General features: G+C 39.9%; 1 protein-coding gene across 3 annotated transcripts in view; it reads right to left on the bottom strand.

Moving 5' to 3' along the window:
* Nucleotides 1-2,496: 2,496 nt before the first annotated feature.
* GAD2 (glutamate decarboxylase 2) overlaps nt 2,497-23,067 on the bottom strand; it is a 41,371-nt gene continuing 20,800 nt past the window's right edge. For all 3 annotated transcript variants that reach the window (XM_086861424.1, XM_023920145.2, XM_086861437.1), the window contains 9 exons: nt 20,754-20,833; nt 17,600-17,654; nt 16,047-16,163; nt 14,867-14,931; nt 11,048-11,126; nt 9,215-9,364; nt 7,380-7,487; nt 5,685-5,774; nt 2,497-5,106 (listed from right to left, as the gene is read on the bottom strand). In XM_086861424.1, the coding sequence (XP_086717550.1) occupies nt 4,933-5,106; nt 5,685-5,774; nt 7,380-7,487; nt 9,215-9,364; nt 11,048-11,126; nt 14,867-14,931; nt 16,047-16,163; nt 17,600-17,654; nt 20,754-20,833 (918 nt within the window). In that variant the 3' untranslated portion in view covers nt 2,497-4,932. The remainder of the gene's footprint in view (nt 5,107-5,684; nt 5,775-7,379; nt 7,488-9,214; nt 9,365-11,047; nt 11,127-14,866; nt 14,932-16,046; nt 16,164-17,599; nt 17,655-20,753; nt 20,834-23,067) is intronic.

Genomic DNA, 23,067 nt, shown 5'->3' with positions numbered 1-23,067 from the left:
ACCTGGGGAGCTTTGCTGGGCAGTCCTGGTGTGTGCAGTCCCCAACCACATGGCCCCATCCCTCTTTACAGACTGCCTTTGAAGAGCTGTGGGCTGCAGCTAACTCTTTTAACACAAGCCATTTCCTTTTGGCTTCTCAGAGCAACAAAAACATCTTTACATTAAATCCTGAACATCTCTTTTTCCAGAACCACTTTCATTACAGGCAGAGGAGGATGGGTAGGAAAATAGAAGTCCATCATGCAGGGAGTGTGTAAGTGGGAGAAAATGGAAATTTACCGATAAGGATTATATAAAATAATAACATTTTCCAGGGTAATGGGACAAATTAAGTACATCTACTCTTGTACTCCCTCACTTGTTAGCTTAATGTTTGTACCTTTCTGTTGCTATATAATTAAAATCTGATGTGGTTTTAATGTCCAGTGTAGGTCAGATGTCAGTAATGCACTAGATCCTGTTACTTGTAATGCAGAATCTAGTGTTTGAGAAACAATTCCTTTCTATGGAAGGTGTGGAGTCCTTTAGAAATTCGCATACTGCAGAGCAGTGCATTGAACTTGTCCTTCCTGACTGTTGGTCACAGACCTATGGAAAATTATTCCCAGGGATTACAGGTCACAGGTTAAGAGTGAGTACTCTAGAGGACTGGGATTAAGCAATCTGGGTTAACATCATGGAAGTTAGATATTTGAATGCTTTTGGAATTCTCAGCATCAGGCATCAGCTGGAGTGAGAATGTGCACAGGAAGAGCTGTAGTAGAGTAGTGGGAGAATGGGAGGTTTCCATCTTTGCTTGATGTGTGACTTTTCTGGAGAAAACAGCCTTTGCTCTCTTCATGAAATGGGGATTTATGGAACAGGGTTTTATTCTTCTTCATTTGCAGTGCAAGAATTTCAGCAGCAAGGCTTTTATTCTATTACAAAAAGAGGTAGAGACTCCTTTTCTTCTAATCAGAAACAATTTCTTGCTCCAAAGTACAGTGTAAAATCTATACCCCTGCATCCTACAGTGCAGTAATGAACAGTGCCATGACCTGTAGGTGCTCTGTCTTTCCACTGAAGAGCAAAGTCAGGTCTGCAATTCTTCCAGCTGCAGCACTTGGCTTTCCCTTGATGGCTGAATTAGTCCCAGTAGTTAGGTCGGTCAAGTAGAAACATGATGGTTCAGACAGTGTAGGACTCAGACATTAGCACATTACAGAGTTTTGTGGCTTTGTATGTGGCTTGCTCTCTATCTAGAATTTCTTCTTGGCAATTAGCTTGGCTAAGTCAGATAAAAGATACACATTTTCTTGAGCTCTGTCTTGCTTTGTTCATTCCTTAGCCATGCTGACACATTAAACCTGCCTTCCTTGGAGATGTCAGCTGTTGGGTAGGCGAGGGGTTCTCTCTGGAAACCGTTTACAGGATGAGCAGCTTCCACAAAGAGCCAAAGTCATCAAGAGCCAATGACCACATCAGGCATGTTCTTTGGTGGTCCACCTTGTGTTATCAGACTCAAAAATCAGCTGGGCTGACAACTTCTTCAGCCTCTCCTCTGCCCCTCAGCCACTCTCATATATACAGCACCCAGGCCAAGGATATGTAGAAGCTGCGCAAGAGCCCATCTACATTGTTTATTTCTGCATTAATACCCTGGAAACCATTAACTACTGGGTACTGAGGCAAGTCAGTCACTTCTACAAGCCCAAGCTTCATGCCCTCCTGTGAGGGGAGTGCTCAAAAAGGCTAAACCAGTGCTCCCCTTCCCAATGCCAAATAGAGAGCTTCACTGGGATAAGGACGGTAATTTATCCCCGCAAGCTCTCCCTCTGTCTCCTTAGAGATCTCCTAGCTGGGTTCTGTGCAGGTATTCAGCACAGGTGTTAATCTTAAATTCTTCTAGAGACTTAGAGAAATGATAGAAAAAAATCCTATTTCAGGCACGAACTCTCAGACTGCTGTGGCTTTAATGGTGTTTTATTTCTCTGCTGGTACTGCACTGGGCAGCACGCAGAGGGTGGAAGAGAAACAGAGCAGATTGGTGGCAGATTTTGAAGGGTGGTGGTCTTGGGCCAGGAGAGACGTAAAGATTAAAATTTTAAGTTTTTGTATTGGTTGTTTTGTCTTTTTCACTTCATAGCCATTTTAAATTGTTGCTGTTGTATAGTCTGTGCTGTCCTGGCAAGTGCCCTGACTGCTTTCACAGATGTCCTAACACTGATTTGGATCTATGGTCAATTCGGGGATAAGTACATGTGAAATAAAAAGACAAAAGAGAGCATAAAAAAATTGAGGCTGTCTGAGGAGAAAAAACAACTAAATCTGACTTGTAAAGGTAGGGTACAGGAATACCAGATGGCAGATTTACCCTTGTATGCTGCATATTGCCTCCAAGAAAGGTCTGGGAGTACTGTCTCAGAAAAGGCCTGGTGGTGGAGTTGGTATTTTTATGATACAGTAGTGAACGGAAAGAATCTTGTAATGAAAAAATCCAGCAAGAGACATAAAATGTTCCAATTAAACATTCTCTTTATTGGGGCCTTGCTCCAAAATGGCACAAGTGATAAACACTTAGAATGCTCATCAGTGCTGCTAATGAAAAGACCCAGAGTCACATGTTACACTTTTATTTGGATTTAGATCAACACCACAGATAAGATACTTTGGTCAAACACAAGAACAGATTGCTATGCCGCTCCTTCCTGGCTGCAATAAGTACAGTAATGTGTAAAAAAAAAAAATGCTGGTTCTCCTGGAACACCAAATGTGAATCTTGGACTGGCACATACATCTAATAAATATGCTGTTTGCACTTAGCACTTTAAAACGTAATTGCACATGCAAGATGTAACCAGGCTACTGATCACCTTCATCATTGTCCCTGTCCTATTTTTACTTTTTAAGTTCTTTGCTTGCCTTTTTCCCAGCAAGAAAAAAGAATACAATTTGCTGTTCTACTCAGTATTTCAGTGATTAATCTGCTGATTTTGACACGTGTAGCAGAGGTCACATTGAGACCTTCCTGATAGAATTGGTATCTCCTCTACAGCTTGGCTTGAAACACTAGCAGGTAGCAATGGCAATCCACTGAAGTGAGGTGTGGGGCGTGCCCAGAAGCTGACGAGGAGAGGTTAACACCAAGCAAAGATACAGTAGAGGGACAGGCGTGAATGCAGTTCTTACAATATCGAGTCAATACTACTACCACACAAATAATGACATCTCAATAATATATTGTACAAGCTTATACAGCAACACATGTTGATTTGCAACATTGTACAGTTTAAATCTAAAGTGCACAGCCTCAATCTGAGGTGACAAAACAGTACTATCAATATAATAAAGGCAACACAATTACAGACACTATTTATTTCCTTACTTCATGTCCTCATATTACATTGAATCAATACTCCATTAATCTATTTTAGATGAAATTAAACCCACATTGCACTTCATTTTTTGTCTTCAAGTATTTTAGAGACAGCAAAACCATATTGCTTTACAAACACAAGTTGGCCATTTAGGCAAAGTTAAAACTAAAACTTTAGTAGGGTTATAAGTAGACAGGTCTAAGCTGCAGAACTCTTACCAACACTTCCAGATGTTGGGGGGAGAAAGGATAAATTTAAGTTTCCATGCCAGAGACACCTCTAAAGCTAAGGAATGATGCAACAAATAATTTCTGCAAGAGCTGTGCCCATGTTTTCTAAAAAGGTTGTGAGGCTCTGTAGGGGTTTTTCTTTGGCAGATGTAGCCATATCTTGACTTCACTGTAGACAAGGATGGAGTCCAGCACTGTGAAAATCCTTTTCAAACAGTTTGTACTTCGACTCCATTCCTGTCACTTGGATTAGTAGTCACATTTAATTTAGGCCTTGTCTTGCAGACCTGTATATTTGTAAGAAGTCTTCACCTTCTTTATGGAGCTGTGAGGTTTTCAATGTAGTTTAGGACTGCTGAGAGCAGAAATAGTTAGAAGTAAGAAATTATTAATTAATATTACTCAGACATGACTGTTCTTTCTTTAAAATAGGCTTTTAAAACACAGAACACAGAAACCATCCAAACACAGCCTTATTTCAGTCTTGGTTAGCACTGTATATTGATTGTGCGTCTGCTCAGGCCACATGGGAAACATAATTAGGAATAATAGCATCTTACTGTTGTACTGTAATTGATCTTATTAAGTGGTTGTAAGAGCTGCAGTCCTCTTGAGGTCTTTCAGTAACCAAACCTGGAGATGTACAATCCATATGACATAGAGAAAAATGTATTACGTGGGCTTATCTTTTAAAATAATCAATAATAATTATTTGAGGCACCTCCATCAAAAGAAAAGGAATCCCAGTTGATTTTCAGCTTCTGTCCTTGCAGTTTTATAACCCATATAAAATAAAAATATATAGTTTACAAAATAGGATTTTTTATATATATATATATATTTCCTTTTGTAAAACTATACTTATTTAAATACATTTGAAATGCTGCTATAGGTAAATTAGAAATTCTGTTCTAATACTATGAAAAAGGCAAAATCCTTTCACTTTTAAACATACAGCATGTATATTCTGCATCTCACCACCCCTTCCCACTTCCCCCAATCTGATTTTGTCCTAATTTTGGGCAACTTTGGCATCATTCAGTCTGATTGCTTTTAATTTAAAGTAATTACAGAGTTAAAATTTAGGGTAAAATTGTAAGTATCTTCTGGTCTTCCTTATTTGTTTTAATAAAGCTTTTTTGTGCAGCTAATTATTAAGGAGGCATTCTAAAACTCAGGAAAGGACTTTAAAGGAGCCATGTTTCTTGATTTTAAACTGTACTCTATTCCAACGCCACAATATAGAAATAGATTTACTTTGGAACAAACTACAAATACATTCGCACAGTTTGTGACAACTTAATTGTCTACTTAGAGGTCCAGGAACAGACTTTCACACCCAGTTATTATAAATCTTGTCCCAGGCGCTCTATTTCATCAATCAGGAAATCAATGTCTTGGTGAGTGGCTGCAGGGTTGGAGATGACCATCCGGAAGAAGTTCACTTTGTCTCCCAGGGGCTGATAGCTCACCATGGTTGTGCCATACTCCATCATCCTGGCTTTTATCACTGGTGCCACCTGTAGAGCAACAAAAAGTAGGGGATGATGATAATGAATATTATTATTATTGTCATTATTATCATTATTTTCATTATTATCATCACCCTCATTATTATTAAAACAGAGTATACTTCCTTTTTTTATAGCGGATGGAGAGCTACAAGCAGCTGAAATGAAATTACATCCAATGTAAAAACATTAACCTCCAGTAAGGAATAAATGTCACATTGAAAAGGCATTCAATTTATCCCCTTTCTCTGTCCTGCCCTTTAAATGACTGTGGAAATTTCCCTCTGCTAGTTCCTCAGTATTGCTGACAGGGACACAGTAGCTGTGCTGTAGTCTTGTTGAGCTTTTGCTGCCCTTGCTGGGATTAGTGACTGTGGTTCACAGTGGCTTCAGTACATAAACACAGAGCAAATACGTGCTCTGGAGATCAGGCAAAGCAGGGAATACCACACCTGGCGACCAGAGCAAGGTGGTGCCAACACTGACCTGCAGTAAAATGACCATGTCCTTTGCCAGAACCTCACCCTGCCCTGTGTCCTGGGAGATCATTCTGGGGATTGCCTGCCTGCAAAGGTTTCAGTGCTCACCTTCATCAGGCGGCTCGTTCTCTCTTCGCTGTCCTCCATTCCACGCAAGCTGGGAGGTATGTACCAGAAGCAGACATTTGTGTGCTGAGGCTAAGCACAGAATAATAATAGTTTATGTTGTAAGAAATGCTCATAATATCTCAATTGCAATTAAGTTCATGCCTTCCCTCCCTCTCATACATCATCTTGTGACAGCAGTCAATGGTTTTCATTATTGTGGTCCACTGAGAGTCATCATCATTATTAATGCAGAAAATATAATTTTAAGCAATTTATTCCCAGGGTGTCAGATGCAGAAACACATCATCCAGCTGGGCAAATGTATTTATGCCTTTCTGAAAGGCATCTGGATTTTGCAGCTCCTGTCCCCTCCAGGGGCTTGAAGGGATCGTGTGGCTAAGGCAAGAGTCTATTACAGATAATTTAGAGGTAAGGACTGTGTCATTTACTTTTATTACATGACAGAATAATACAAAATCTGATTCTGTAAACAGAAGCCACAGGTGGTGCATAAGACAGTCAAAGATTTTCTTATATTTAATGAAATTTATTACTTCTCAGTTTGATTCTGCTAGCTGCTATATTAATATGCATGCACCACAGCATTTTAGCTCATTTAACATCTATGGGAGCACTAAGCAGAAAGGCATAAAGTAAGACCTAGTGGACATGTTGTGCATTTTTCCAATTTCCCAACAGCTGCCTGACTTGCTATGTTCTTTGCTGGATGCTAAATGTGAGTTACAGCAACTCCTCCTGCTGCCAGTTCCTTCACTCATCATCAGACCCAGTGGACCAAATTCAGTGATGACATGGGAGGTGGGGGAAATAAATTCCATAGTGGTATGTGGATATGAGCCTGTAAAGAAACAGTGATGTTCATCCTTGTTCTCCTTTACAGACAGAACACCAGCTAACTTTGTAACAGAGGTTTCTACCAGGCCTGTCCCCAGCCCTCACAGCTGGAGAGGCTGCCCCACAGCAATGGCCAAGCACAGCAGAGGTACAGCCACCCAACCCAGGCTGCACTGCCTTGCCCTGGGCACTGTGCTCCTGTCAAGCTCCTGGTATCCAGGAATCCCATCTCAGCTGGAGTCTCTCCACATAACCTGCCTGGTGATATCTGCATGCCTGGTGATATCTGCATGCCTGGTGATATCTGCATGCCAGGTGATATCTGGTGATATTGCACCCAAGCAACACCAGCCCCTGCCCTGCTGGCTGCACCCCATCACAGCAGGGACCTCAGTGCAGATGGTCCCTCCAGGTCACCCCAGCTCCCCTGTGACTGCCACCTAAGAATGCTGATAAAACAGCTCTGTACAACTGTCCTTTCAGTGTCTGGGGTACCATACCCCCACTCCTAACAGACCCTGCTTTTTGGAAACTGCAACTTGTTTTTATAACATAAGAGCCTGGTTTTCATTGTGCCTCGGTGTGTTGTGTTAGGCTGAGATCCTGGTGTTTTGTTTCAGCAGGGTTAAACTGAGCAAACTGAACACTTATGCACAGCTGCCTCACCTCCATTGTTCCTGCATTCCATGAGGTAGAGAGGAACTGGCACAACAAGAGGTTTTGTTACAAGGGTCCCTGCTTTCTGTCTCATGCTGTTTGATTTGACCTGTTGGTAGCATCCCAATAGGTAATGAACCAGACAGTGTTGACCAACTGAGAAAAATATGTAGCACTACATACCTTTCCATCAAATACCATTTCATACCCTTCTCTGTTCTTTATTTTATTGTATAGGTATTCAGCAAGTTCCAAGCACTTATCAATTTGTGCTTCAAATCCTGTGGTTCCCTTTACAGAGAGATGAAGAAAAGCAGTTACATAAATACCTGCTCTGTGAATTAAAAGGGAAAAAGGACCATGCAATACTTGCCAATACATTAGCACAAGTCACCTCTCAAAAGTCTCAGTGAGATCAGTTAAGGATCTGATTCTATGTGTTGAAGGGCACTTTGATAAGCAGAGCTCATTTGTCTCTAACTCTTGCCACTGACATCCCTATAGCCAAATCTGCAAAATAAGCATCAGGTACTTGCTTGGTTCTCAGGAATATTTTGCTAAGAACATGAAAAGCATCTCAAAGGGTGCCTTTGGTAGATTTTGCAGAGAGGCTGAGGACGGTTTTGGATAGCTTGGACTGGCACAGTGTGGGGTCTTCAGGAGATGTTGAGTTCCAGACATGGGGAGTCTCCCACTATTTTCAGAATAGGGGATTTTAATCTTCCAGGAATGATATACTGGGGAATTTCCAAGAATATTTTTTTATTTTTTAGTTAAGCACAGAATGGGTAGACACACTTTTAGAGCCCAGTCTTATGCATGTGAAAATGCACACTTTGTTCAGATACTACCCTGCCTCTGTAGTATTCTCTTTTCTAACAGATACCATACAAACGCAGAAGCTGTGTTTTTAAGGGCTGCAGAAAAGCCCACTTTTTCATCTCTGGCAGAAGTCATAATCCTCTCTGTGACATCATAATTTTTTCTGCAATCACCAACTGTGATGCCTCAAACAAAGGATGCAGCTTCAAGAGGGAGAAAAGGGAATAAACAGCTGGAATAAAATCTTTAAGAAACACACATCCTATTTTTTAATGTTAATATTACAAGCAGAGTGTGAGAAGAGAAAAAGCAGTACAAGGCATATTGAAAAAATGGGCTTTAGCAGACATATCTCTGAGTAATGGATGCATGTCCCTGCTAAATCTGTTCTGGCAGTGCAGAACTGACTTAAAAGCCCGTGTCATTATCCCTCTGTGTAGAGATTTCAAAACAGAGTAGAGGTAGCCCTGGGAGAAAGGCTTGGAGTAAAAGAGACATGTGGCTAAAATTGCCTGCTGCTCTGCAGACCCCAGTTAGCACAACAGCTATTGCATCCTCCTTTACAGACTCCCACACCTCCTCCGAGGCTTAATGAAGCACATCTTTAAGGCTTTCTGGAAATGAAAACAGTAATGTCATCTCCTGTGAACCAACCTTAGGCAACCTGACATAATAGATTGAATAAATACATGCAAGAACTTATTTAGCAATATTAGATAAAGTTATCATTAGAGCTGGTGTTTACAGATTTCCCAGTGAAGAGTTTTTGATGAGTTTTCCTCTACTCCTTCTAAAGATTACGTCATATCTACTGCATGCAATGAAACTAGGTATTCATCTTGATTTGCCACATATAATTTCTGAATATAATTAAAACATCTGTTTATTTCCAGAAATCTTTGTAACAACATTCCTAGGTATATGATTTATGATGTTAGACTCCTACAGTTACACAAGGCAAATGCTATGCAAAGCTATATACAGTTCAAGTTTCAAAATCATGTGTGCTGCTTTGAAGCTCTGTCGTTAAAAGTATAAAACCCTCAGAAAATAATAATGTTCTTTCTTTCATGTTATATATATGAAATTCAGGTCAGGTATTTTCTAAAATTGTGATTACAGAAAAAAAACAAACCCTCAAGTGTATCTGGTGTGCATTATTTTAATACAAACAAATGTGTAGCAGGCAGTCCTACCTTTGCCCTCCACATCAGCCATAGCTTGAAGACATCAACATGCCGTCCACACTGCAAAGCCTTGTCTCCCGTGTCGTAAGACAGGTCGTAGTGCTTGTCTTGTTGAAAGAGGTAGGAAGCATGCATTTGATTGCAACTCTGCATCAATCCCTTATGGACACAAAGACACAAGCACAGGGATGTTGGCACAGATTTGACTACTGCTTTGAGGGTTGCTTTGGGTGAAAAATTACAAACACCCAAAATCAGTTGAATATATGTCTAAGTGCAAAACGAAGATCAAAAGCACAAAACTAGACTTAGTTACTCAATGGACTAATCCCTATCGGTGCCCAAGATGCCTTGGTACCTGATCCAGCAATGTATAATCCACTCCCACATCCAAATAATTTTTAAAAAAAGCTGTACATTGTGCTTCCTAGCATTCCTAAGCTTAATTTCATTTCTGGATCTTGCCTTTTATTCTTTGTTCTGGTTCCTTTTCCTCCATTCCTCTGAAGGCTTCTTTTCTGAGTCACACCAAGACAACTAGTGACTAATCCAAAGAGTATCACAGCACTTTTCAATTGATTTGGTCTCTAAAATTCTTATTTTTATTGTTTTCTTTCTTTGTAGGAACAGTTATTTTCTTCAAAGCCCTCAGCCGTAGATTGGATGCTTAAGCTGTATAGAAAGCTTTGAACAGGCAGAAGAGCATATGGCCTTTAAAAACCCAGCTAGAGCTATTTCTGGGCTGCAACATACCATTCTAAGAGGTAACTTTGTGGGAGGAACAGAAGCAAACAAGGTGACGAAACCTGGCCTCATGAAAGCATGAGGTTTCCTTTTTAGCTTTTTAAGTAAAATGCAGAGAGACACATTCTGGCTCTAGTTAAGATCTCAACCAAGTTTATGGTATACCTTAGGGCTGTTGCCTAAAATGGCAATTTCCAGTCCAAGAAGAATCATAACATGGCTGTTTATCATCAAATCTAATCTTTATGTGTAACTCAAAACTGAGATAGCAAAATGAAAGGGGGAAAAAAGAATTGACTTTCTCCTAATCTGAACCATCTGTTCTCACTAGAAGTCAAGGATGGTACTGACTTCAGCCAGGCAGGCTTTGTCTTGGGGAACTGACCCAGAGGGCAAATAAAAGCCAGTTTCTCTCTTCTTAAATGCAATCACTTTGTATACAATCTGTTGTACAGCTGTTAGCAAAACAGCAACCAGCTTTTTGATAGCTGGTCTATTAAGTGGTGGCTGTACGGCAGCTGTCCCAGTAAGTGATGGTTATGTGAAAATTACAGGCTTGAAGGGTAATTCAAATTCTAGCACTAAATGAAATGTCTACTTTTTATTCCAAGAGCATTTACTGTTCCATTTTTACTTCCATGTGCCCCCAAGTGGATATATAGATCAAAGCTGGGTAGGAATATCATGAAAGTCTAGAAAGTGTAATGATGCCTCGATTCTGGACCAAATGTTGTGCTGCATGTAAACCATGACTTTCACCCCAGGAGGACCAGAGTTCGCCTGCAGTTACATCTTATGCTACACAGCAACTAGTGGGGTTACACAGTTATGCAGCCACAACTTTACCATGGACACTTAGAATGGAAAGTCACAAAACTCTGTATAGATATTGCCATTGATTGCCTCATTTTTGCTAGACATCTGCTTTAATTCCTTTTGCAGTCATGGCTGAAGCACAAAAATAGAGGTATTTTCTCAGTTCCTGTTATAATCCTCATCACCTTAGCAAATATCACCTACAGCACAGTTATGAAGAAAATATCCAGGATTTTCAGAAGTGCCAGAAAGAAGCAGAGAAGCACGTATATTGTGACATACCTCTTCCCTTACTAGCAGGGCTGAACACTGCAGTGGGACGCCCATCATCTTGTGTGGGTTCCAGGTTACTGAGTTAGCTCTGGAACAGAAAACCACATGAAACTCAGATATTGTACTGTGTGATGAAACCCCAGAGGCATTTAGAAATTATTAGAATAATACTAATCATGTAGCAATACTCACTTTTTTCTTTTTCTGAGCAAGCAAAGCTGAAAATTATCATGGCTGATATTAGGAAAGCAATGCCTTCACAGGGGACCTAATCCACTCCAGTTGGCTTTTGGATGACAATCCTGGCAATTTACCACAGGATAATTGCTCTATCCACTAAATTTAATCAGTATTAAACTTTCTGGGGAGTCATCTATACTTACATAGGGCAAACTTCCTAAAAGCACAAACTTTACTGATGAACTTTCTAAAACTGCACAGTCAATTAAAGATGCAGATAGGAATCTGGCAACCTAGCAGATCTCCCTCCCTCTGATTCCAGTTTCAGCAAGATTTTAATAATTAGCTCACACAGGCATTTAGAATAGTTCCTTGAAATACTTCTGGGTATCACTAAGTCTCTGAGTAACCTGGAAAACATGGCCCAAACTAATGTTTCTTGTTGCTCTGATGATAGCAAATTTTCATAGCTCCCTCATTTTTGCTTGGTTACAGCAATTCACACAACTACAGTAATAAGCGTCAAAATGACCCATCTTGCCAGAAAAGAGTCTGATCATGCCTCCCTCCAGGACACATGTGCTGGAAAAATTGCTGTCAGCCTAGATTTTGGGAACAGAGAGCTGACACAACATGGTCTAGAGAAGAGGCATTTGGGACTGCAGTAAGCGCTGAATGGAAGATTGTCCAGTTGTTTATTATTTTCATTTTGTGTTATATTTGACTGGCTATTTTATAATTACTATTGTTACATATGATGACTTAGCTATAAATGTATATATTTGCATCCTATCTGGCTAGCTGTCAAGGACACATTGTGCACATGATTTCATCTAGTGCAGTGATTTGTATTTTGATGGTATAAATCAGTCAGCTGAGGCATGTGAAAACTTAAAGGACCCAGGACACACTTGCAGGTAACACTGATATCATCAGAGGTGAGCATGTTAGAACCTAGCAGTGTTTTCCTTTGTGAGACTTGGAGACAGTGCTACAGGTTTATGCACCTCCGGCCAAATGGCTTCCACTCTTTCAAAGCAAGCAACTTCAAAATTCACATGGACATCAGGCAGTACTTCTGTGCTTTCTTCTTTGCTATTTAAATGGTACTGTGCAAGTGCCTGATGCAAAACCTGTAGGGAACAGTCTTCCACAGGCAACATCTGGCCACTTGGCTTGGCTTTTTGAGTATCTGGCAGCTTTTAATCAGCTCAGTCAGTCATCTGATTACAACACCAAAGCTAATGGCTCTGAACATCCACTCAGGTCTGTGAACTTCCCTTGATATGATACTTCTTAAATTTTTTTGTGCCTATGCAAAATCAGACAGAAATTCTTTAAGAGACCTCTAAAAAACAATAGTGGTATGCATTTTCTGAAGCAAAAAGGTTACTTACTGATGTGAATTATCTGTCTGAAACATTTAATTTATCCTACGGTCACCTTTTTACCTAATTAGATACCAATTTCACACAGAAAAATAATGAATTATGTAAAATAAAAATCCATAATTTTTCATTTGTTATCAGTTATTTTGGGCTTCTGCCATTAGTATATGTTAGAAGAAATTGCTGACCAAGACAAAGTGAGGTAAAAAAATCTGTAAGAATCCACAGATGTTTTCTAAAAGCATCTCATGTTTGCCCAAATAACTGAGCACCAAGGACCTATATGATTTTTTGGCTATGGGTCAAAGATAGAAAAAAAAGAAATGTTTTTCCTTTACAGATTTCAAATGGATGACAGGAGAGATCCATGAGTGGCAGAATTTGGTCCTAAGCCAGCATTAAATACATACTCATGCAATCACTGACCAGCCACAGCCCCTGGAAGGATGCCCAGAGCCTCTAAGGAGCACTCACTCACTGCACACATGCTTTTCTCATGCTGCTGTCACTCCCTGCCTGAGTCTCTGGACGGGGACACCAGGCTGGAACTCCTGATGTTGGCCAGACCTATCTGCTCCACACACTGGGGCTTGTGTTTCCTTCAGGGTGCCTTCCAGCACCTTGGAATCTGCCATGGGGAGACTGCTGCAACTCGTCCTCCTGTGACAGGAATATTTCTGCTGGACTGACTGTTACCAGAAGGATGTGAGTACTCAGAACACAGTGTGCTGCAGTAAATGTTCCCTCTCCTATCAAACATGAGTAACAGCTTCAGTTTGCTTCTACCCAGACCTGTGATGACTCCGTTATCTACCATGAAACAGAAAGGTCCATGAAAGGTCTGCTCTAAAAGTTCCAACACTTGAGATCTGGACAAACTGAAACAAGCCACTGTGTCCAGAAAGCAGAGGAACAGCATTCAAAATAACAGATTTCCTTAATTCACTTCCTAACATACTGAGATGGTGCTTATCAAAACACTTAATAAAATCCAGTGGAGTTCTGGATCTAAAGCATGTTATGCAGAAAATGCTCCAAAGTAAATTTAACCTGAACTTCTCATTCCAGCACAATTTGGACAATAATTTGGGAGGCAAATCCTTTGTTTCACACTCTGCCCTCACAGGCAACGATGTACATTTTTACTTGCTGGATATTTGGATATATATCCTTTTAATGCATGATATGTAAGTCTGGAGTGCTGTAGGCAGTCTTAAATAAATGAAATTCATAGAATCACTGGCTGCTTTCCAAATTTTGCATGAGAGATGTATGAGAAAAGAACTGAATCATCAAGGTATCCTCCTAATCTCCAGGATCAGGATGAGGAAGTTTGTAATTTTAATTGGCAAGGAACAGCAACTTGATTTAGTGATAAAGGAGGAAGGGAGTAATGATTTACTCTCAAACATCATGAGCTTTAGTAAGTACAGAAATGCAAGTGACTCCATCTATCCCAGCATACTGCCTCTGGAAAGGGGACTAAATGGGTGACTGGGAAGAACACAAAACAGGGCAAGCACCCATGAACTTTCTCTAAATACCTTCTAAGCTTCCACTCCTTTGGCTCACAGAAATCCTGAATGTTTTTTGTCTTTCCCTGAATGTACTTAAACCTCAACATCCTATAGAAAGGATTTCCAGAGCTTAACTAAAACTTACTTTCTGAGTAAGCAGCTCTTTTTAAGATCAGTCCTTCCAGCCTGATCAGTCCTTCCATCACTTATGTTCACCTCCATTATCTACAAAGTTTATGAGCTCATGACTACAACTGTGTATATATCCAGGCACAGATTTACTGAAGACATCAATAACACAGTCTGGAGAGGGTTAGTCTCTCCAGCAGAGACAGAGCAAGACATCTGTCCTAACTGCAGGTGCACCCATGTTTTATACTTAAAGTTTCATACTTCAAGTGTACAAGACCTACAAGATTCACTTCCTAGAGAAATTAAATTGCTAATTCATGTTGGATGCTGAATTAGAGGATGCTGCAGAAACTGCTCTGGACCTGTGTATGTGAGAACAGAGAAGCAAGCATGGAATATCTGCTGTTTGTACTTCAAAACAAATTGCCACATTACCGTAACACAAAGGCACTCTGCAATGCTGCTTCAACCGGAAGGGCAGTTTATATGATTTCTCCCAGCTGTATCTCAGAGATAATATTGATCCTTAATTTTTACAGGCATTGCTGCGGTAATCACTCATGTTAAAATGCATTTAATAAATGTCTTTTATTGATACTAATAAATCATACCTTTCGATGCCATTTAACTTCCATTTATGTTTCCTCGACATCAGGAGCCCACCACCCCATGCTCCCTGGAAGGCAAGACACATTATCTTAATGAGAGCTCTGCTTTCCTCTGTGATGACATCTGTGTGTTCCCAGCAGTTTGGGACACTTTTTATCCTGCTGATGTGACACATTCCAAAATGACCAGGCAGATGGGGCCTGAGGCATGAGCTGTGCTAACAATTTTCTTCCAGTAGTTTGGAAGCAGTGGTTAATAGCCCCTAATCCAGGCACTCACCCTTATCATCTGCAAACCCCTCACTTGTCCCTCTGACACCGGCACATCGAACACTGGGCTGCACCCCCTCGCTGTAATTAACGACTTGCAGATCTGCTCTCGGGTCAGCTGCCTTTTCTCTTGGAGTCACTAGTTATAATAACAAACCAGACTGGGATCTCAGCTGCTTTGGGGGATTTCAATCATATTTTGGACCTACTACTGCTTGTCCTCTACTCATTTGCCTTCCTCACAGAGATCTGGGACAAGCAGGCATTTCATGCAACTGAGAAGTATTTAAGGTAAATACAAATTCTTCCTTTGAATGGACTGATTTTGGCTGACACAGTAATACAAAATCAAGAATCCCAAACCTACGGGAAGTCAATTACCAAGCCTTTTTGGAGAAAGGATTTGCAAAAATGACACAGAAGATATTCTAGGGCTGAAAGATGATCCTTCAGAAAGATTTCTTGGCAAGAGCCTGGATAAAGCTAAGTAGCCAATCTGATAAATTTCCCTAGCACTTGCATTAACCTGATCAGCAATTTGCAGTACTTTATTCCAGAAAATGTATCCTTTTCCTTATGTATTTATTTTGCAGCTGCTGCTGAAGCTGAGCCAGTGCTCAATACACTTCTTACGTGTTTCTTTATTAATGGCATTTAAAGATAAAGCTGAAAGCCAAAAGCCCTCAAACTAGGTCATCTTAAGTGTCCCAGTTGCTACAAGTACAACTACAGTCACGGTTCCTAAAATATCACCCTGACCTGAGCCTCTCAGAGTGGGAAGTCAGTGCTTGGAAGTTAGACTTAATTACAGCAACTAAATACAATGGGTTTTGTACAAGATGACACTCTCCAAAATAATAAATTAATGTTAATACACCTTGTAATCCAGCCTTCCATGTATGATGACACTTACATCCACGTGCATCCAGATTTTGTACTTCTTGCAGATGTCTGCAATAGCTATGAGAGGATCAAACGCCCCATACACTGTTGTCCCAGCTGTGGCACTCACCAGAAAAGGAACAAATCCCTGCAAGAAAGCAGAGAGATGTTATGCATGCTCAGAGTGCTGCAGCCCCCTCATCCCACGGCAGCCCCAGCTCCCCTTGTGCTGCCCCCACAGTGACCCCACAAGTGTTTCCCAGAGGACATCCTTGCTTTCTTACACTGGTTTTCTCCACGTTTAGATGCCAGTGATATTATAGTTTCTACCTTAAGGTGGCAGCAAACTTCCAAACCAGTATCCTCCATTTATTAGGGTGCATTAGACAGGTAAGGGTTCAACAGAACAATTCTGCTTCACCCCACCTGCCTGAAACAAAAAACGTCTGCACTGCAGGATGTCACATAAACAAACCTGAACCAGGCACCACGGTGAGAGAAGCATTTCTGGTGGACTGTGCCCTGGGCTACATTGCAATTATCCCAGTGAGTGTCTGGTAACGTGGTGCCCCAGTTTTGTCAGTGGGAACATCGTGTCTGAGGGAATCTCCTGGGGCAGTGTGGGGCTCACCACCAGCCCCATCCCTCACACAGAGCAGGGAGACAGTCCTTCAAAGGTAGAAGCAGCAGCCTCCACAGAGCCCAGGGACTTTTTCTTGGATTCCCTCTGCTAAATGCTGTGCCTCACAGCAGAGCACTTGGCAGCCATCACTTCTGCACTATGAGATCTGGGGTCTGCTAGAATTTATACTAGTATTTAATTTTAATTTCATTTTTAGTTACATTGAGTTCATAAGGAATACTTAGAGGTCAAGAGTGGCTACTTTTTTTTTGCAGAACTGGGGTTCAAACCATCAAGAAAGTCCAAACTTTCTTCTGCAACAGTCAGTAGTTTTGTGTGGCACTCTACTGTCATTTTGCCTTATGTTTTTATCTACTGTATTGCTTTTATTGGAAAAAAATGTGCTTTCAATGAAGATTTGTGTTATTTATCAGGTTTTGTTGCAGTGTGTCTAGTAAACATAAATGCTGAAAGCACAGGGCTGTGTTCATTGCATACTTTAATATGATGTTTTAATTCTAGCATCTCTTACTGAACAAATACAATAGTGTGTGCACTTTTAGAGATATGTGGATTTTAGTTTACCTTCCATTGATTTGGTGAGTCTATGAAAAGTATTTTCAATGCATTAGAATAAAACAAATTCCCCAAAATTATTACTCTGGTTTTGACAATATTTAACTGAGAAGCTGCATCATACATAGCCTGATAATATAAAAGAGGAGGATGTTATGCAAAACATCATATAAAAAGAAAGCCAAATAACTCATGGATTATAAAGTAGCTCTAAACATATTTTTCTCAACAATTCTTGCCTCATTAATTGGCAGGCTACATTTCTAAGAAATAAATCAAAACTTAATGGGCAAGCCTGTGTTGTTTAACCAAGGAAAACAAACAACCGGCTTTACCATTCTTTGGGTTTCTGTCTTTTTTGGAAGCAAGAAAGCTGGTAAACTTACTTTCTGTTTGGCTTCAACAATTCTTCTTTCAAGGTCTGATGGGATCATTTTCCCTCTGGAGCAAGAGAGAGTTATATCAGTCATTTGATCTTGAAATCAACTTTTGCTGTTACTTCTTCACTTAATAGGATAGCCAAAGAAGGAGCAAAATTACTTTTTTGCCCAGGAGTTATGCTGCACTGATGGGCATGGAAAGACTCTGTCCATTAGTCTGACTTGTCAATATATTTGCATCAACATGGTTATGGTAACTGAAGAAGAATGTTGTGGCCACCCCATTAAAGGGTGATGCTGCTCCTTGGAGCATCTTGGTCCTGTCTGAAGTTACAGTCCTGGCAATAAGCTTCAGTCTCCCAGGGAGAGGCTCAGCCCGGCATCCCAAGAAATTCACTGGGTTCCAAATCCCATGGTTATCTCTCAGCAGGCACAGAAAATGTCAGCTGAGCTGCATGGCCTTGAGTGGTGCAACTCAGCTGTGCTGTCAGCAGCTGTCTCTGTGTTCCCTTCCCAGGGATGAACTTGTTTCAGGGTGATTTTTCCACAATTTAGTGAATTACACGTTTGCATTTGCTGGAAGCAGGGTGTGAGAAACTGCCTGTCTAAAGAGCACTGTCAGGCTCTTTGCATTGACTGTACTTGCAACACCTCCAGTATGAACCATCTACTTCAGGCTCAGATTCAGTTGTGTATGGCCTGAAGGCTAATTTAGGAAATCCTATAAAGTAACTAGGTGCAAGATAAAACAGAGCTGATACTGAATATTAAGGCCATGATTTTCTTTGCTTTAGACACAATCAAGTCTATAAAAGAAGAGGCACTATGAATACCAGCACTACAAACATGATAGATTCCCATGTTACAGAAATAAAATCTTCACTGGCTTTGAATATTGGATATTAACATTGATATAAATTTCTAAAGACTTTTTCAGATTTTTTTTCCACTAGGCCCTCATTTCCCACTGTTAGAAAAAAAACAACTTTAATTAAATTTCAAAATGAAGTTACATGGAAACTAATAAACCCACTAGTTTTAGTTTCATTTTGCATAAAAACACTTGAACTGTTTTCATGACATTTGGATGCATGTCCTTTTTAAAAAATATTAATTTATTGTAATAAGATACTATTGGTTTTTTAAGTTTTCATCCTCACATAGCTTACAATAACATGGTATTTATTTTAGTAGAAACAGGTTTGTTTCTGAAACTACTGAATTTTTTTGCAAAATCTCTCCTGCATATTCAAAGTACTAAAATACTGAAAGAATAACTAAAAATAAAAAGCTCTAAAAATCTAAATCTTATACTTTTCTTGCAGAAGTATAAAGAAGGTCTAGAGAGTATTCAGCTTTTTGTGAGCTCCTCCCAGAGACATGTACATGTTCAGAGAAAAGCAGTAGTAGTCTTATCCTCAAAAATTGTTCCTGGTATCATTAGAGGAATAAAGAAAATAAAACCATGTCAAAAGAGGGCAATGAATACCTCCTCAAAACATAATTTAGATGCTGATTTTTAATAGTTTCTGATTTAGTGAGCTTGTGCATAGAAACATACACAGAACTGGGCAGATGCTTTCACTGGCCAAATTGTTTTACCAAAGCAAGTGATTATCCAGCCCCAGTCACATCAAGTAGATGCAGGAATTCATGGCCAGGAGAGGGCAATACCCAAGCAATGTCAAGGTTTACCAGCTAAACAAGGCAAACTAGGTGGGGTCAGAATGGTAAAGAGCCACCAGGAACTATGCTTGGTCATACTGAAAACTTCCAAAAGATATCAACGCGCTCCTTCACCCTTCCACAGGCCCACATCTTCACAGAGGGTCTTCTCAACCACATCAGCCCACATCCTGAGCAAACAATCTGCTCTGTCCCTGCTCTGTCTGCTGTGTCCCCATGGTGTCTGTGAGACACACAGGAATCCTGCTGTTTACTTCAGCGTGGGCAGGCCAACCATTGTGGTCTTCACAGAAAACCATCACGCTGAACTTGCACAAGAAGAAAAGGAGCACACGGCTTCATTGATCCACATCCATCTCTAGTGAATAGAAACAACTGGGGATTTGTTTTGATATTTGTTGGTTGTTCTGACGTCATTAAATCCTCTTCAAAGTGTGTTCAGTCTTTTGTTAATAAAGAGATAATAGGTTCATAAGTCAATACACAGGCACTGTGATTAGCACTGTAAATTGCTTACTTGATGCTGGTTTTTTAATGTGGGAGCAGAGTATTTTGATAGCAGCAAAACCTTCCATTTCTGTTAGAGACATAATTAATTCAATACCTTGTAACAATGAGGGACTCAAATAGCATTTGCTATAGGAAAGAATTGCGCTCAATAGAAGCAATAAGAATTTTTCTAGTAATTTTTTGTCCCACAAAAAGTGTTTTCCCTAAACCAGAAAATTTTTATCAGAACATGATGATTTTGTTAATATACATTTTCCTCAAAATGAGTTTTCACAGAGAACTGAACCCTTCTGGTTGGGTGAGTTAAACAAGAAGTTATCTACCACCCTTTTTCAAAGCCTGTGTGAGCTGCAGATTAGTTGCCTCCTGTGCTGTTGGTTTCCAGGGACCACCATCCTCCTTAGCCTATGCTTCTCACAATGCTGCAAAGACCCTTCTCTTCACATCCTATCACAAACATGTCCCTATCAAGGGCACTGAGGGAAATGCAATCCAGATGAGAAAGATGGTGGAGGCATAAAGTAATAGAATTATATTAGCAAATGCTCCTAAATATTTTATTCCTATAAAAGGTCCACTTCAGCTCATTTTAATGGATCAAAATGTGAGAGTCTGATTTGATCAAAACAAGCTTCCTCCTGGTTTCTTAGCACAAAATGTAAAGAATGATATTTGTTTGATATCCTGTTTCACATCAGAATGAAAGAAAAAAAAAATATCAGAAACCTCTGAGCAAAAGAACTTTTAAGATTTTTTATGAACTCCAAAAACAGACACATAAAAAAGCTACTAACAGAGCCAGTTCCTCAAGTGGGATCAATTAGTGTACAGCTGCTGAAGATGAGAGTGCTATGACAAATTATACCAACTGCTGACCACATCCTGCACATTCCTTCTGAGGTGAGCACCTGATGATCCTCTGTTATGCACCACAAAAAAAGCTGTATTTGATGTATTTACTTACCTTTCATCACATCTAATCAAAATCACACTATCTGTACCAATACCCAAAGCCGCAGCTCCTTTCTTCACAGAAAAGTGACTCTGAAAAAATACATTTATTATTATTTATTGGTTTTATTATTTATTATCTAATTTAATATAAAAGACTACCCTCTTGAAAACCCTTCAACAAGAAGTCCCATGAGGCAGTACTTACATTCAGAGCCCTTTTGGAAACTGATCACTGTAATTTGAGGCTTCAAAGCAGGTCACTACCATCAACTAGAGAAACAGCAACCACTCTAATCTGGGTTTACTCCTGGAATATTGCATATACAACTGTGGTCAATGCTGGACCTTGATGCATACCTGCAGCTTCTATTGCCTGTACAGATTCAGCTATGAGCTTGTTTTACTGAAACAAAATAGTCTTCCCTAGAGAATTCATTTAGTTTGTGATGTTCAGAGTAATGTGCTACGATGTTTCTTCTGCCCAAATAATATACTGAGAGAAATGAAAATAGGAAGACTAATTGTGATCTCATGCCAGTGAAAGCCAGTAATAACTCCTACTAACAAAGAGAGCTACTGAAGTTTAAAATCAGAATAGGGCTATTATTATTATTATTATTATTATTATTATTATTATTATTATTATTATTATTATTATTATTATAAGACTATTAGTTGATCTGTATGTATTCCAAAATAGAATATGGAAGTTACATACTGGAGTGCATGTCAGCCTATTTTTCTCTCACTCTTAGGACTTAACTCCCGAGCCAGTATTGGTGTATAATTCTAAATTAAATCCCAGTGATTATGATAATGCAACAGTTTTATATCAAATTATAGCCCAATAATCTCACTTTGTATTAACTCAAACCCAGCTGTTAACAATATTGTCCAAAGTAATTTTCACTACAGATTATTAAACATTAAAAAAATGGAAATTCTTTAGATACTACACTACCATTACCTTAGGACGAAACACTATAAAAGAGATACAGAAGACAAAAACCTAACAAGGATTTTTAGTGTCCAGAGTGTCCAGAGTGTTAAGGAAGAAAGGAAGACCTAGTTTTCAGATCACAAAGTAAAGAAGCAATCACTACTGCTTTGTCAAGGGAGTATTTGCGAGCAGCAGAGAGCAGTAGGGAAAGAGACTGGCACAATGGTTACACAGGTGGACTTCACTTGAAGGCCACGAGAGCACAGACTGACTGCATACTGAAGGGCTATATACATAATGAACACTTTGAAAGTTACAGTAGTTCAAAACCAACCTAATGAAAGAGGAAGAAGAGTAGAACTGCAACATGTACATCCAACCTCAAAACATCTGTGTTTTAAAAACTGCTCAGGGAGTAGTTTTCATTGAGTCTTGACTGCTATGGTTAAGATCGCTATGCTTAAGAGTTTCCAGTACAGATTCCTTTTCTTCATATGCCTGGATTCTCACCATTTTGGCTGAAATTCTTAATGGTTTCATGATATCTGCTGGCTTTTTCAATATCCAGAGATTTTGAAAAAGTTCAGATTGCTCTTAAGTCATGTTTCACTGATGACGTATGGACAATTTGAAAATAATTCCTCAGATAAATATTTTTAATACTACATTTAATTTTTAAATGCACTGGATTAGTACAGCTTTTCCCTGTGGGCTATGGCTGCAGTGTAGGAACAAGGTGTATTGAGCAGCCACTGAATATGTTGCCTAGATGTAAAATTAGTTTTTGAAGTCCTAGCACAGCAAACCACCCCAGTCCCTGAACTAAGCACCCTCTGAAATGTAAACATACACACATTGGACTGACTCTTACACAAACTGACAATAAATGAAATGCATGCTCATCACTTAGATGAGCCACATGGGATTTGTGCCTATGCTTAAGTCTTCTCCTGTCCTTGACTCAGTTCCTTGCAGGTAGCCTAACCAAGCTGACATCATCAAGCATGCTTCCTCTGCATTCTGGGGGAAACAGGCACCTCCAGACAAGATTCATCCAGCATAAGAGCAGTTTGGAGTGAGTGCTGAATGACATCAGGTGAAGTTTCTTCTCTCTGAACCAAGTGCTGTGGTATCTGCTGTGAGAATGGGAAGTGTACAGCACCTGCAGCCACCAGCTCCAGACACTGTAGATGTTTAACACCCAGACATAATCCAGCCCATTAAGGTCACTTCATCATGAAGTTTGCTCTGTTGTTTTTTTTTAGCTGGGAGTCACAAGGTGCTAGGAAGTGTTCATACACTGAACATCACAGCTCAGCCATCACACTGACATTTTTCATGGCATGTTACTTACTTCACAAAACTGAATTTTTGAACAAATGCA

Source organism: Cyanistes caeruleus, chromosome 1 (assembly GCF_971803275.1).
Source record: "Cyanistes caeruleus chromosome 1, bCyaCae1.hap1.1, whole genome shotgun sequence".
Taxonomy (NCBI): Eukaryota; Metazoa; Chordata; class Aves; order Passeriformes; family Paridae; genus Cyanistes; species Cyanistes caeruleus.
Note: the sequence above shows the minus strand (reverse complement) of the source record. Positions and strands in the feature narration are given on the sequence as shown.